General features: G+C 39.7%; 1 protein-coding gene across 2 annotated transcripts in view; it reads right to left on the reverse strand.

Annotated features, from left to right (window-relative positions):
- Window positions 1–16,545, reverse strand: part of LOC121505378 (voltage-dependent calcium channel subunit alpha-2/delta-1-like) — a 167,712-nt gene that overhangs the window by 111,208 nt on the left and 39,959 nt on the right. For both annotated transcript variants that reach the window (XM_041780651.1, XM_041780650.1), the window contains exons 2-3: window positions 15,787–15,868; window positions 10,359–10,475 (exon numbers count right to left, since the gene is read on the reverse strand). In XM_041780651.1, coding sequence (XP_041636585.1) covers window positions 10,359–10,475; window positions 15,787–15,868 — 199 coding nt within the window. The remainder of the gene's footprint in view (window positions 1–10,358; window positions 10,476–15,786; window positions 15,869–16,545) is intronic.

Below are 16,545 nucleotides of genomic sequence, written 5' to 3' on the forward strand. Positions count from 1 at the left end.
AGGTATGAAGAGTACTATCTCTGAACGGACAACACGTGGAACCTTGAAGCAGATGAGCTATAGCAGCAGAGGACCAACAGAGAGCAGGAAACTGGGGCCACAATTTGAATAGGCTCACCCCAAATGAACAATGGTTATTGGATAAATGTTGCCTCATTTGATGAGTCTCGACTTCAGCTGCAACATTCAGATGGTAGGGTCAAAATTTGGCGTAAACAACTTGAAAGTATGGATCCATCTTGCCCTGTATCGACGGTTCAGGCTGTTGGTGGTGTAATGGTGTGGGGGATATTTTCATGGCACACTTTGGGCCTCTTTTTACCAACAGTATTGTTTAAATGCCACAGCCTACCTGAGTATTGTTGCTGACCATGATCACTCCTTTATGACCACAGAGTACCCATCTTTTGATGGCTAATTCCAGCAGGATAAGGAACCATGTCACAAAATGGGTTAAAAGTGGCAAAAGATGGTGAAAGTGTCTTAAAAGCTGCAAAAAAGTGGCAAAACTTGGTTTAAAGTTGCAAAAAAAGTTGCTAAAAGTGGCAAACATTGTGGAAAATTGGTCTAAATGGGGGAAAAAGTGGCAAAAATAGGCTACTGCTGGCACAAAAAGTGGCCAAATTGGGTTAAAAGTGGCAAAAGGTGGTTGAAGTGTCTTAAAAACTGCAAAAAGTGGCAACAAATCACAACGGAGCAGGGCCCATTCTCTGGGTTTGTCAGGGGCCCCTCCAATCCCGTGTACAGGCCTGTTCCAGGAAAGGCATTTTTGACTTATTTTATCCAGGGTTCAGCTATTTTCAACTGAGATCGGTCTGAGTGCAGCAGCAAAAAGCAGCTAGTGCCAAGGACTTTTTTGCACCGAGACTGCTGGGCATTGAAAACACTGGACTACATTGGTTCAATGTTGAGAATGGGCTCTGCCCGTACAAAAAAATGACAGCTATGAACACAAAAATAATAAACATGCTCAGAGGCCAGCTACAACAGCAGACAGCGTAGGAATTCACATTTCTAGACCACTAAGAATAAGGTATGCAAAAGCTAGGCCCCATTCACCCTTAATACTGAAATGAAGTAGATAACAAAAGGTATGTTTTACATTTATAACGCTGCTTAAATTAAAAAGTCTGTGGATAGAAAGATAAGCAAATATTTTATGCTGCTTGTTTTGTACATACTGGGGCATTGCAGCCACTACAGACAGGCCAGGCTGAACAAGAAGTTGGAAACGGGCACACAAGCAAAACGGAGAGAGACCATCAAATTTTAAAGTGTAATGTTTTCTTACTTTCAGAATGAATTCATCATACCGTAGTCAGACTGAGCCGCATACACAAATACACACAAACACAGACACATCCATTCAAATGGGAAGAGATATGAGAGGACAGAAGGGGAGAAAAGAGGAATAGGGGGCAAGGCAAAACCAGGAAAATGGGAATGAAGAGTGACAGAGAATCAGGGTGAAGTTATGGGAGAGGAAGTTACGAGGGAGCTGTGAGCAATGAGGATGGAAGGAGGAGGGAGGAAGAAATAAAGCACAATATGTGACAAGAAAAGAGACTACGGAGAGGGTTTGAGGGTTGTGACAACGCTAAATAGAAGAGGAGGTGATTGCACTAGTGCATGTGTTAGCCACTGTATTCCCCTGAATAATCGGACTCATTTTGTGGAGTATCACAGAAATCCTCTGAAAACAAAACAGTCAGCTATAGTGCTAGCAGGTAGTAAGACTTTCAGGGTTGTTTCTGAAGTAAAAAGTTTCGCACTTCTCAGCTCTGCCGTGGTTTCATTCCTGTTGGGAATCCCACTTTTACTCGACGTCCCTTTAAAGACAAGGCATAAGGAATGCAGAAGACTGCGTCGCAACATGAAAGAGATGAATTCTTTGATCGCCCAGGAGTGGTTGTGAAACTAAATTCATTCCCCTAGTCAGATCAACAACGCTTTGGGAACATTAACATGAAACAGCTGAAACAGATGCCTGAGGAATTAGGTTTCATACGCTGACTGAAGAAGAGTGATACAGTACATCTGTGTTACATGAAAATAAAGGGACACGGCAAGACCGAAGAGCTGTGAAACTGCATCAAACTCCATATTTAACAACTCAGTGAAAAACTGTCCTTCAGTACTGGATCTTGACTGACACTTAAAAAGACTCAAGGAAATGATGTTTCTAGGACAGCTTTGATAGACTGGAGAAATAAACTGACAGTAAACAGAGCACAGCGTTTAAATTAGTGGAGAAATCAACATCGGCATTGGAAAAAATAACCAAAAACATAACAACAAAGCTAAATGAAACCTCTTTTAAATGTGATGAGTTGATCAAGGCTTCAGCTGATTTAATAACCTGACTACAGAAGGGAAATTAGCAAAAACATCTCATCATGATGTTGGGCCCAATCTCCCTCACCCCCTCCCAGTCAGCAAAGGCCTGATTATTAGTGATTAGTGATTTTTTTCCTCCCCGATATTTTAATGGAGGAATAATGGTAGTAACGCTGAATAAACTATCGTTCCATATCGTATCGTATCGTACCATTGCAACGTATCATATCATATCACATAGTATCATATCATATCATCGTATCGTATCCTGCTGTATTGTATCCTATTATACCGTATTCTATCTTATAGTATCCTATCAAATCAGATCCTATCCTATCCTATCATAGTCTATCATATCGTATCCTATCATATCGTATCGTATTCTATCATATTGTATCCTATCCTAACCTATCCTATCATGTTGCATTCTATGATATCGTATTGTATCCTATCGTATCCTGTCCTATCATAACCTATCATATCGTATCGTATCCTATCATATTGTATCATATTCTATCACATCATATCATATCGTATCGTATCGTATCGTATCTTATTATATCATGTAGGGCTAGGTATTGTTAAAAACCTCCCGATTCGATTCGATTTCGATTCTTTAGGTTGTGATACGCTTCGATATCGATTTGCTTCAATATTGATTTAGATGCTTTGATGTCGGTTGAGTAAGAAGTAGAAATACACAAATAACCTACTGACAATTTTCAATAATTATTTTCATGCCCATGTGAACACATGTGGTAAGTTACCTCACATTTTTGAGCAATAAAACATCTAAAAATAAATATTTGACCAAAAATATCCATCCATCCATACAATGTGAAATAGCGACCCCCATTGGCCAGGAGGTGAATCAATTCAGAGTATTTGCTGAATCAATACTGAATTGGGGGGGGGGGTATTGTAATGCATCGATCAATATTTTTACCCACCCCTAATATCCTACCATATTGTATCATATCTGGTCCTTACCTATCCTACACTTAGTTCTATTTGGATCTCTGAAATCCTTTTGTATCATATCTTGTATTATCATGCCATGCTGTATCATGCCATGTAACATCCCTTTTAATGCTATCTTGCGAAAACATGTCTCAAGAAAATGACTGAATTAACTAAATCTACAACAAAAGCATTATTTCCTGAAGATAACAAGATATTAGTTAATAAGCTGTAAAAGTAAAACAACTGAAATTTACTTGTTATCATGAGAAAATTGTTGAACAGAATGTGTCTATGAATTTCCGCTGAAGGCTTCTGTATGAATCTAATCCTGATCATTTTAGTCTGCACTTCTTAGTAGGAACATAGACAATAGACAGTAGAAACTACAAGTATTTTATCAGACAAATATGCCATATGATCCTTGATGTGATGAAAAACCGGTCTCTCTGTTACTAGCCACAGCTGCCAACATTTGAGAGATTACATGTCAAGGGGGCAGGGCCGTCAAACACAGCGATGGACTTGAGGTGACAGGACGGGTAGATGTCAGATTGACGGACAGCGATTCCAGGGGGGCCCTGATTAAGTTAATGACATCAGCCATCATTCTAATGGGATTGTGTTCTTTGACAATCACAGACGAACACACTTCCAGCCAGACACACATGTGCATAAACAAATAAACACTTGAGAAGCATAGCCAGGGGAGACAAGTTGCTCCAGCACAGGGGAAGATGCCACCAGTCAGAGAGGCGACGTCTTGTCGGCTGATTTCATGCATGACAACGGCTTAACAAGGGGTATAATACGGAGCATTTCAGGGGGTTTAAAGGGCTAGGTCATGATGTCCTTCAATATCCATATAAATGTCCTACTTATCTTTTTATTGGTGGTGGGAAAGGGGTTAGAAAGACGATAAATGTGAAACATTAATAAGGAGTGAACAGAAAGGAGATCTTAATGAAATGAAGCAACTTCTCTGGCGATTTATGAAACCATGCAGAAGAACCACACTGAGGTCGTGATGTCTGACCCTCAAACTATGACACTCCAAGGAGCTGCCTTTGTCAACAGAGCTATTGATGATGACATTACATCCGCTCTTTTTGCATTAAATAATTAATGAAAACAAAAGTACTCAGAAAAAGGAATTTTTTTTTATCAAATTCATTACGATAACTTTAAACTCTTACAGCAGGTCTCAGGTTTGACAAAATTTTATCTGTTGCACATTTTAACATTACAGGTTGACCCTTGCCCCATCTGTTAACATAGTAAAGGTGGGGGTTCATGGCCTTTATTGTTGCCAGTCAGCAGGGGGAGCTATTAGTGTATTTGGCTTCACTCCTTGGCAGCTGTTGCACCATCTGATTGATCTACAATGTCTACTTTTTATCCAGAAAGTAGAGTGAGAGACCTATTAACTGGAGCAACAGCACCATCTAGTGTTGGAGTTGCAGTATTATAACTTAGACGCAACAATTAACTAGCATTGTGGACCTAAAATCACAAAATATAAGTTATTTTATGTTTTAACTTTTCAAAGGAGATAAGGTGGACAAAGTAATATTTATGACGTGTCAAATCATCTCCAATGTCAAAACATTTTTGACTACAGGATTTCATGATAAATCAGAATTCAAGTGTTATCTCAAAGTAAGGCTAGGACAAGCCAACTTAAAGGTTATATAACACTATTAATTCACCACCTAAATGAATAGTCAGTTAAACTTACACCGTGCAGAAATTTTAACCATGTTTGGGCCAAAAATTGAGGCTAAAGTAAGGTGTGTAATGGTGAGTAAGCCTGCCCGAGGGTACCATCGAGCAAGGCAGCATCGACACAACCCCGCTTGCCTTTTGGATGTCCTTGCATATTGCCAGGAACATGGGAATATAATCGAGCAAATAAGTGAGGCCTAAGGTACAGTCTGGGTGGGTAGTAGGGTTGCTAGGAACCCCTGGTGTTGGTTTGGATGTCCTGAGGGCCTGAAAAACCGATGGTGGTTTCCAAGTGTATCACCAGTTGTGAAAAGGCTTTGAATGGGAAATAGTAGCGCCATCTGGTGGACAATATAAACATTACAAATTGAAACTTAGTAGTCCAAAATTAAATCTTAACATAAAGGAATGCATTAATTTATTTTAAGATAAATGTGGGATCAAAAATGTCATTTTCAATGGTTTTCAAAGGGCCATTTTTTGTCTTAAGCAATAAATGTGTCAGTGTTCGTGTAGCTTAGCTGTTTTAAGCTAATTTAGGAACTGAGATGACAAAAATGACAAGCACGAGGTAGTTAGTATCAGACACAGTAATTCTGTTTTAACCAAGATCGTCAATCTTGCTTCCTCGATGACCTATAAATTCATTACATTAACAGTTGCAAAGACAGCAGATAAAGTCTGGACAACAGCACCATGATTGGTCTGGTCCATCCTACTAGTGTTACAAGTCTGTTGGCCAAGACAGGACAAGAATTGTGTTGCATAGTCCGACATGGTGCCAACATTAAGGGCCTGCCCACAGAGGTGGCTGGGCCCCTGACAAACTGAGAGAATGGGCCCTCCCTAATTGTGATTTATTGATGATATCGATGCATGTGTGTTGGATCAGTAGAATTGGTGCTAGCATCCTGGTTAGTTACTTTATTTAGGAGCTGCCAGTGTGTCAAATATTATTGGGTTCTGATGTTAAAGTTATTTATTTACGGTTCTTTTAAACCATCTTTTCCATCCATTTTTTTCCACATCTTTTGCAACTTTAAACCAATTGTTGCTGTTTTTTTCTGCATCTTTTTACCTACTTTGGCCACCTTTTGCCATTTTTGCCCATTTTTTGCCTCTTCTTTGGCTTTTTTCCTTGTTTCATCCCATTTTTGCCCTTTTTGACCCATTTCTATCCACTTTTTTATAGTTTTTTTCCCCCTTTTTGCCTACATTTGATTTTTTTTTTTTTACCCCTTTTTGCCTAGATGTGCAACATCTTTGTGCAGCTTTTGCCTACTTTAGCCAGCTTTTGCCACCTTTGCTCATTTTGTGTCACTTTCGGCCCCTTCATCATAACTTTGTACCCATTTTTACCCATTGATGCCACTTTTTTTGCCACTCTTTGCCCTTTTTGACCCCTTAACACATTTTTTGTCACTTTTCACCCATTTTGCGCTGTTTTTTGCGACTTTTTTGCCAATTTTTGCCACTTCTGTTGACTTTTTACCCATTTGTGCCATGTTTTACTTCATTTTGATCTTTTTTCAGATTCTTTTCTTTGGTATTTAGGCTACTTTGAATTTATATTCCCATTAAACCAACAGAGAAATGAGTCAGCTTGGAACATCCCTATATCTAAATTGCAGAGAGATTTTTGTTACAACAATGTTGAATAGCAATGCTGTGCAAATATGAAGAGAGCGTTGCTCTTTGGGTTGTATGCTAAAAGGCCAAGGTTCCTAATGGACGGCAGGCCTGTAATAGGCTTCTACTCCTTTTGCATGCTGCCTCATGGGAGGTGTGGCTTAGTGCACTTATGAACTTCCTTCCACTCTCCCTCTGCTCGTCATCATTTCTCCCTCATGCACATTATAGCAACCAATCTTTCTCTTCATCTCAGACAGATGGCTATAAACTCTCACACAATTGCTCTATTACATGATTGCTTTATGCTGTGTGTAATCAGGCGTAGACACAAAAAGAAATTACAAAAAGGAGAGAAAGAATGTGGATAATGAAGGGTGTTTGTTATTTAAACATGTGTATGGAAAAATAACATGTAGGCCAGGTCAAGGCTATAACAGACACTGCCATCATCCTTTCCCCCCTTCCATTTCAATTCATGACTCAGCTAAGTGGACACAGCCACCATTTATGGTCCCTTACATAAATTGATCGCCATAAAGCTGGCTTGACTCCACTTCATTATACAAAGCGCCATTTACAGTATTCCACACCACCGCAGGTCCTCTTTTACTCAACACTAATGCAGTGACAAGAAAGCACACTTTCTGAGAGGGATAAAAACATCAGCATATGGTGCCGAGCTAAAAAAAAAATGTATATACAACATCTCCGACTCCCTCGCTGCTTTCACACCTCCAGCAAACAACTGTCGCTAACTGGCACAGGTGAAAAACACGGCAGATGGTGTTGATCAAATGGAAGGACAGAGTCTGTAGTTTAACATCTCTATTCTGTATCCATCAGTAAACTGAGCAGTCATGTTTGTCTCCCACGGTGTGACACCACTACACCTAAAGCTAATCATCCCCAATCCCCTGGCAATTATTGGGAGGTAAGAAAAACAAAAGGCTCAGGTGGACTGATGGAGTAATCAATGACAACATAACTATGGCAACAGGCTGTTGGGCTTTAATTGGATATTTGGAGCTCTTGGAGGTAGATTGATTGAGAGCAGGAGTGCTTGATCCTAATTCAGTTGGTTGGAAACTGTTGTCTTTAAAGAAAGGGGCAGTGGAAGGCTGCAAGGATTAATCAAAGTTGTTTTCAGTTGTAGCAAGAGTTCGAACCCTAGCATCCGCATACGAGCATGCTAACAATAAAAATTGAATGTCTATAATCACAGCAACACTCGGCCTGTGTCTGATTAGTCTACAGAATTTGTATAACAGGCAGAGAATACGTGGTGGAAAGGGTTCAAAAAGTGGCAAAAATGGCTAAGATGGGGCCAAATGGGCAGGAAAGGAAATGAAATAGAACTATAAGGGATAAAAATGGGTTAAAAGAGGCAAAAATGGATTTACATTGGCAAAAATAATTAAAAACGGAAAAATTGGTAAATGGGGCAAAAAAATAGGTAGAAAGTGGCAAAAATACGTTAACAGAGAAAAAAAAGTGGCAAAAATGACAGAAAAAGTGATGAAAGGGGTTAAAAAGTGGAAAAATGTGAGTAAAGCCACAAAATGGGGTTGGTAAAAAGGGAGGAAAATGGGTTCAAAGTGGCAAAAACTAATTTAAAGCGGCACAAATAGGTTTAAAGTAGCAACACTGGGTCAACAGAAGCAAAAAATAGGCTAAAGTTTTGAAAAAAGGCTTAACAGAAGTTAAAAAAACAGAATAATGTGGTGAAAAGGGGTTACAGGTGGCAAAAATGAGTATGTAGAGAGTGAAATACAGTTCGATGTGCAAAAAATGGCTTAAAATGTGGTGAAAGGGGGTTAATAGTGGCAAAAATAGTGGCAAAAAGAAGGCAGAAAATAACAAAAATAGGTTAACGGAGACAAAACAGGCAGAAAAAGTGCCAATGTAGCTAAATCATGGCAAAATGGGCAGAAAGGTTGGTGAAATATGATTAAAAGGGTAAAAAATAGGTTTACATTGGCAAAAATCGATTGAAAGAGAGGAATAGGTCCGAAAAAGTGAAAAGAGGACAAGAGGTTCATAGAGGTAACAGAAGGCAGAAAGAAACAAAAATGGGTTAATAGAGGCAAAAATGGGCTGAAAAAGTAAAAAAAGAGGTCAAAGAGGTCAAATAACTTAAACATCAGAATCAAACAACAGCTTTTCACAATTTTCAGCACCAAAATGTAGTAACCAGCACCACTAGAAGATAACTGCACCAATGCTACTGGGGACGGCCCATCCACTAGGTTTCTCTGGGTGTTTTCAGACAGACACGGTTCTGGTTCTGGCACCGGTTCTGTTCTGGAGACTCAGAACCTTGGGGCTTTCTGGTGAACCAGCCCATGTTCACACCAGTTCAAGCAGAACCAAAGTGGGAGGACATGATGGACATGTATTACCACATCTAGCTCCACTTTTGCCCGAGTCTTTCATGCAGTGCTGGTATTCCTTCTTCAGTTTCTTAAGTAAATCAATTATTTGGTCTGGTGTTCAGATGAACCCAGCCGTTGCCATCTCTTCTACAAGTTTGGCATATAACATGCTATTACTTGTTCTACTCTCCAGCTTCACCTGGAATTCTGTCAATGCCCAGATCACAACCAAACTTTTCGTCCCCCCAGCAGACCACTTTTTCTTTTTTTTTCTGCTCATCTTCACAACCTGGAATGTGATACGCCCACTGATGATGTCACGGTTCCCAAGAAAGAGTCAACGATTTTTGGTTCAAATCAATCAAGTCTAATGTGAGCACCCTGAGACAACAGAATCAAAAGAGCTACAACGCCGTTTTTTCTGGGTTTAGGACTCACTATTTCAAATTTTTGATTGTGTGATGTTAAAAGAGTTTTCAGTGTCGTTGAATTCTAACAGTGTTGTATGGAGTTTTTATTCTGGTATCACACCCTATAATTGAGATATTGCTGTTTGGACCAGAGTGGTGACCTAATATTATCGCAACTGTTATCCCTGCAGCTGCATGACTACGTAATGTTGTGTTATGTATGTAAATGTTATGCTATGTGTTCTGTGTGGTTTACACAAACAGAGGAACCAACTCTGACACAACCTCACAGCTCTTCCAAGGTCTTTCAATTGTCTAGTCAGCCATTCAACAAGAAGGAGTTCAGCTCCGTGTGATTAACCCTGTCAGGAACACTTTGCTACAAATAAAAGCATTCAGCTTGTGTAAGCTTCTTGCGATAAATAACCCATGAAAGCAGCCGTTATAGATTAGTGATGAAGGCCAGGCAAGCTTGGCCTTATTGGTCAAAACACAGACTAAGGATTCCTAAAGTTGAACAAAAACAAAACAGCAGAATGGTTCAACATATATGCTCACAATGTAAATGTTAGATTTAGTTGGCATGTTTCAACCCAGACTGGTAAGTTTGCATTAAGTCATTTAGCTGCAGGATGTCTGCTTATGTTGGATCAGTGAATGGCCTGAAGCAGTGGCTATGCTCCAGTGACGTGAAATGAGAAGAAGCAGACTGTTTCTGTGTGGGCACTAGGCACTGTGCTCGGAGAGACGCTGGACCTGATTTCACAAAAACACCAAATTTGCATTTTGTGTTCCTGTCTGAAAAAAATAACAGCTTTTACAAAGTCAAGATGCTCACGAAGAGGAGGCAGGAATGAAATTGGTCTCTGACTCTCAGAAGCAGAAACCACATGAGAGCGCTGTGTTAGCAGATCAAACTCACCGTCAGGGCTTGGGAGCGGTTAGTGAGGAGTTTCTCTATATTCCCAGCAGCTGTTGACACCAGTTCCCTCGGGTTGTTGTACCCCACGTCGAAGTCAGGTCTGTGGTCCTTATATATCTGGAATAATCAGACGAGAGAGTCTTTAAGCTTTAACACTGTTAACATCCAAGCATTTATGGCAGTTGTAGCAAAAATTCAGCTTCTTCCTGTCAAGAAGAAGGCCAAGTTTGCTGTCTAACCTTTCTCTCAATGTAAACAGTCTGGAAGACTGCATAAAAGTCAGTCTTCACATTTACATGGTATAACCTGATTAGGCCATTTAACATTATTGTCCCATTGCACAAGCACTGGAGGACAGTCCTTTTAATCGACAGTATTATGTTCAACAACTTCTTTCAAAATATCCACTACTGTACCTTTTTCTAGTGGAACTTTACATCTCTGTAAATTTTGTACATACTCCAGACTCTACCTTTGGTACAAATGAAATACACACTATTCCTCTAGCTTACAATGTTAACTGATGGTAGACAAAAAGGGTAACTTCTGCTATGGTTAGCATTTAGGCTGTTCTATCTATAGTTCCGATTATGCAGGGACATCTGGGCATGTGCAGAATTGCTCTGATCGAGGTGTACATTGGGATAACCGCCATGTTCATTCGTTCCCTTGCTTCTAGTAAAGAATCAGATACTCTGTTTCAGAGCACCTTAAGGTGTAAAAGCCCAACCCCTGTGTCGCTTGATCTTTTGCCATTCTTCCCAGCATTCAAACCCCCATTTAGTCTTTTGTTTGTTGCTGAATTTTTACAATAATAATTATTATTTGCAGTGAACTTGTGTTCCAGATTTGTCGTGGCCCTTGAGTTAGGTTATGATAACTGGGGGCTCATCCGGAGTGATTCCAATTTTCAAGATGGAGAAGGAAATCATCAATCATGAGTAAATCTGCGTAGATCAGGCTGTCCTCATAAACTGAGAGACTATCCAAGAAGGAGACTAGTGAGAGAGGCCACCAAGGCCCCTATGACTACTCTGAAGGAGTTACAAACTTCAGCTAAGATAGGAGAGACTCTGCATAAGACAACTGTTGGCTGTGCTCTTCAGCAGTCAAAGCTTTAGAGAGTGTTGAAGAAGCTCATTAAATCTGGACCAGAGTTAACCAAAAGGCATGTGGGGGATCAACGAACAAGTGGCAGAAAGTTCTTTGGTCTGATAAGACCAAATTTGTGCTTTCTGGCCATTGGACATGGCGCTATGTTTGGCGCACATCACCACAAACACGCCATCCCCACTGTAAAGCATGGTGGTGGCAGCATCATGTTGTGGGGATGCTTATCAGCAGGAAGGCTTGTAAAGGTAGAGGGTAAAATGAATTCAGCCAAACAGGAAAATCCTGAAGGACAAGCTTATTCAGTCTGCAAGAGACTTATGGCTTGGGAGATTTTTTTTCCCAGCACGACAATGACCTGAGGTATAATGCAAAAGCTATGGATATGGTTTAAAGACAACAAAGTGAATGTTCTGGAGTGGCCGAATCAAAGCCTAGACCTCAGTCCAATAGAGAATTTGTGGTTGGACTTGAAAAGGGTATACATGTTACATGTTTAATGTAAGGGTTAATTCCTTTTGAGGCATCCAGTTATCAGGTATCAATGAAAATGTGGAGGCCTGAACCGTCTAATGCACTCCACAAAGTCTGTCATTATCTTTTTGTCAGTTGCGTGACGGTTGACGCTGGCAACGCTGTACTCCCTGCTCAGAATATATGACTGCCTCAGGTTGCTATGGTTACTCCTCTCATCTAACAACTGCTGGGCATTCATCTCGAACAGTGTAAAGATTTTCTGACTGGGACAACTTGAGAAGTTCCACAGGCGTCCATACATTAGAAATTAATGGAAACCAATGGAACTTCAAGAGCCAATCAGAATCGAGGATTCACCAAGACCATGGTATAAGTATTCGTATTGTGTATATGAACTTTAATTTACTTAGGTAACTGTACAGCATTTGCTTAGTTGTTGTTATTGTTGATGTTTTCTTACATTCAACTTTTACTGGTGTATTTCCAGCATAAACACTGTCCAGTCCCCCCTGGAGGATCACGCCCCAGCAGGCATCATTACATTTTAAACCCCTGGATCAAACACACATACGATAAAAATGTTCTGAGCACTTCTCAAAAAGATTTTCCCCATGGTTCTTTGACTTGCTGTATCTTGGGCTCTGCATTAATGACTATCTTGTATTATTCATCCAACCTCGCTGACCAAAGCACAGTGATTTATAAAAGGAAGCTTCAAGTCCACTGATTAAACTCCAATGTCAGGTTACGTAACAGGACCATTTACTGTGCTGAGGAATATGCTTGAGCAAAAGAAATAAGAAACATAAATGCCAAACAGCCAATTATTTAGCAGCCTGGAGGGATTTCACTGTCCGACATTCGAAGCAAAGAAGTGAGCCGCGTGCGTGCATTCGTCTTCTACCTCGAGGCGTTCAGTGGATTTTGCTTTGGTGCAAAGTGAGGAAATTTGGGTTATCTTGTTGCACATCATCAAGGATGAATTTCTTGGAAATTCTGCTCTTAATCTGTTTGTTGGACTTTCAAATGATGTCTTTCATCAGGAATATTTGCACTCAACTCTCCCTCTTGCAATTTCATCCCCAAAACCAGAGAGGATGCACAACTTTAAAGAGGATTTAAAAAGGATTCAGTAACCACTGATGCATTTAATTTATTGTGAAAAGTCGTGTCCAAGCATCAAATAAGAGCATGTTGTGTAATTATATCAGCGATGCTTTAAAGTCGACTGATTTTATTCTCAAAGGAGGAAAATATCACAAGTGCCAGATGCATTATGTCAATCACTGTGGATCTGAGCTTCTTGTCCTTTGTCAGATGTGGCTTGTAAGTGGGTGTGCCATCACAGTACAGTCGTGACGCTGATCTTATCGGAGCGTGCACACACTGGGCTGGCAGAAAGGAAGAATGCGGCGTTATGTCTAATGAGAGGATGCTAAATATAGAGTGGAGATTTATTGTGACAGCTAAGGTCGTTCAAGGAGGGTTAATGAAGAGGAAGAGAAGTGGGTGGCAGAAAGAACAATAAATATGATAAAGGCAGTTTTAGTCACTGCTGCATGAGTTTGCTTTTTTTAACCTCTGAGTGAAACTAAAATTCAGTCATCTTAGAAAATAATTGTACTGCATGTATGGCGTTTGTTTTCTGATACTTTACAGACTCTGTAAATTTCCATCTTCACACTGTGACCCAAATTTCTTGCTAACATGTCAAGACTGTTGGACTTCCTCCCACAGAACAAAGACATGCTTGTTGGGTTATTGGGTGACACATTTCCCCCAAATAGAATATAAATAATGTCTGGATGGATTTTCAAGGCTGTTGACTGTATGATCATGAAAGAGACACGAATCAATATAGGCTGGTTCAGTAGTGAACTCAGACGGTTTTAAGGGCAGGGGCAAAAATAGTTATAAAATGACTCCTGCTGTATGTGGTGGGCCAGCAAGTTGACTACATTAACAGAAAAATACTCAGAAATCCTAATTTTAATCTCATTTGTTGTTTTATGTGATTAACCCTACTACAACTCCAATAAAACAGATGTGGAGTAATGCGCTTTTCAGCCATTTATTTCACGTGAATACACAAGGAAGGATGTCAGTAAAAGTCACTTAAAGCCAAGAAACTTCTGGCATTTTCTTGCATTTTCTCTGCTTTTGGACATGTGACCTAAAGGAAACTTTGTCACATTTTGTCCACAAAGAGGGCTGTTGGGAGCAGTAATTTTTGGGAAATTTGGGTAATAATTTGTCATCAAAGATATTGGTGGGTCCTGAGGCTGGACCAGTTGAGAACCACTGATCTAGAGTGCATTTGCCAAATCTTGTCATCTAAGATTGCACAAAAGAGGGCACTTTTATTTCAAAAGTTTCCCACCTGGGGGACACCTGAGTGGGCATTTTGCCAAATTTTCACACTAAGAGTAGTAGTAAGAAGGCACTTTGTCTTATAATACCTATTCAAAAGGCATCAAAGGGGGCACTTGGTCAATATTTTCCCACTAAGAGGAGAATTAGGATGGCCCTTTTTCAAATATTTTCCCACTAAGAGGAAAATAACGTGGGAATTTGTCAAATGTTGCCCACTACGAAGACACCTAAGGGGGCTTTTTGTCAAATTTGGTCCACATAGAGGGCAGTTTGTTAGATTTTGTCAACTACAATGGCACCAAAGAGAGCAATTTGTCCATTTTTTTTTTTTACCACTATGGGATACTAAAGTGGGCCTATTAATACATTCTGTCCATTAAGAAAGCACCAAGGACAGCTCTTAGTAAAAATCTTCCCACTAAGATGGCACAAAAGAGGGCACTTTGTCAAATTTTACCCGATATAAGGGCACCAAATAGTGTATTTTGTCTGTTTTGCCCACTTACAGGGCACCAAAGTGAAAAATTTGTGCAATTTTGCCTGCTTACAGACTCCAAAGAGGGCACTTTGTCCAATTTAGTTGACTTAGAAGACATCTAAGAAGACTTTTTTCCATTGTTGATAACTATAGATGGCAATAAAGAGGGAATTTCTTCCAATTTTGTCAACTTGCAGTGCTCCAAAGAGGGCACTTTGTCCTATTTTGTACAAATATGTACACTTACATGGCACCAAAGAAGACAGTTTCTCCAATTTTGACAACTAAGATGGCACTAAGGGGGAATTACTTGCTATTTTGTCCACTTACAGGGTACCAAAGAGGGATGTTGTCCAATTATATCCACTTAGATGGCAACAAAGAGGGCATTTTGTCTATTTTTGCCCACTTAAAGGACACCAAAGAGGGTGTTTTGTCAAATGATGTCCATTTTGTCAAAAGGGGAACCAAAGAAGGTATTTTGAAAGTATACATATAAGTACTTGTATAAGAGGGACCAGTTGAACACATTCTGGAACCAAGAGTGAGCAGGCTTTTTGGGTGGTCTGTCAGCATAATTAATAGCATAACAAGCTGTTTCATTTTTCTGATATTTTCATGAAAAAATCCCAAATGCCTAAGACATGGCCGAGAGGTGAAGCTCTTAAATTATCTGAGGGGACACTGAGCATACAGCTAGCGGCTTCCACCTGTAACTCAAATGCTAAACTGTCAGTCTAAATATAATTTAACCTGGTGAGTTACATAAACATTTAAATGTCAATCAACCGTCGTCATGTAAAACATCCAGGTAAAAGGCCTGAAGCTTTGACGTCTTTTTCATGAACACACCATATTTTTTACTCAGATTATAAATCTCTTAAATACCTGCCAGATCATGTTTGTATCTCCTTTCAACAACAAAGAGAAAAAGGGTCTAAAAATGTCTTAATATGGTTAATCTAAGCAACTATAGAAAGTTCTGCTTACCCGTATTAGATCCTCCACTCCACTGGCTGTGTCTACCAATGTGACTAACTCTTTCTGCATCTGGTCCACCCATTCTTTAATCCTGAAAAACACAAAATAAACAGTCAGTAGGTTAACCAATCTTCATTTACTATTGATCAGCTTAATCGAATCTGCTGAGCTGCTCCAATCACATTTGGTTCGATTTTAGCCTTGGAGATCATATGACCTAAAATGAGCCTTACTGATCACAACATTTTAACAAGAGAAACTGCTGTATAGACAACAGAGAGGCGGCATGAAATAATAATGTTTAACCGAGTGAATGCATTGCTCTACTCCACATGAGCTGTGCATTAAAGCGAGAGCTATTCATAGATCAGCATGAGAGCGTCGCTTCCTCTGGGGTGAGATGATGGTTAATGTATTCTCCTGATGAGAGGACGGAAGGGAAAGCTACAAAATCTGGAAAACAGGAGTTTACTATTTGTTTTATTTTACATGAATGCACTCGAGTAACATCTTTATGTGAATAAAACAATTTTTCCCTCAAGTAAAATAGATTTTATTATTGCATTTAAAACTTTAGCATACAGCCAACTACTATAACCCATGTCTATGAACATGTCTAAACAGTAATAACCAGCATGTCCAAACTGATATAAATCAGCTTAATGCCCTGTAACTTATCCATATGAACCTTAAGGACACCAGATCCTTATATGGAACCTGCTGACATTAAGTTCAGATCAGGTTGTGTATGTGTCTGCACAAGTATGT

Source organism: Cheilinus undulatus, linkage group 23, assembly GCF_018320785.1.
Source record: "Cheilinus undulatus linkage group 23, ASM1832078v1, whole genome shotgun sequence".
Classification (NCBI taxonomy): Eukaryota; Metazoa; Chordata; class Actinopteri; order Labriformes; family Labridae; genus Cheilinus; species Cheilinus undulatus.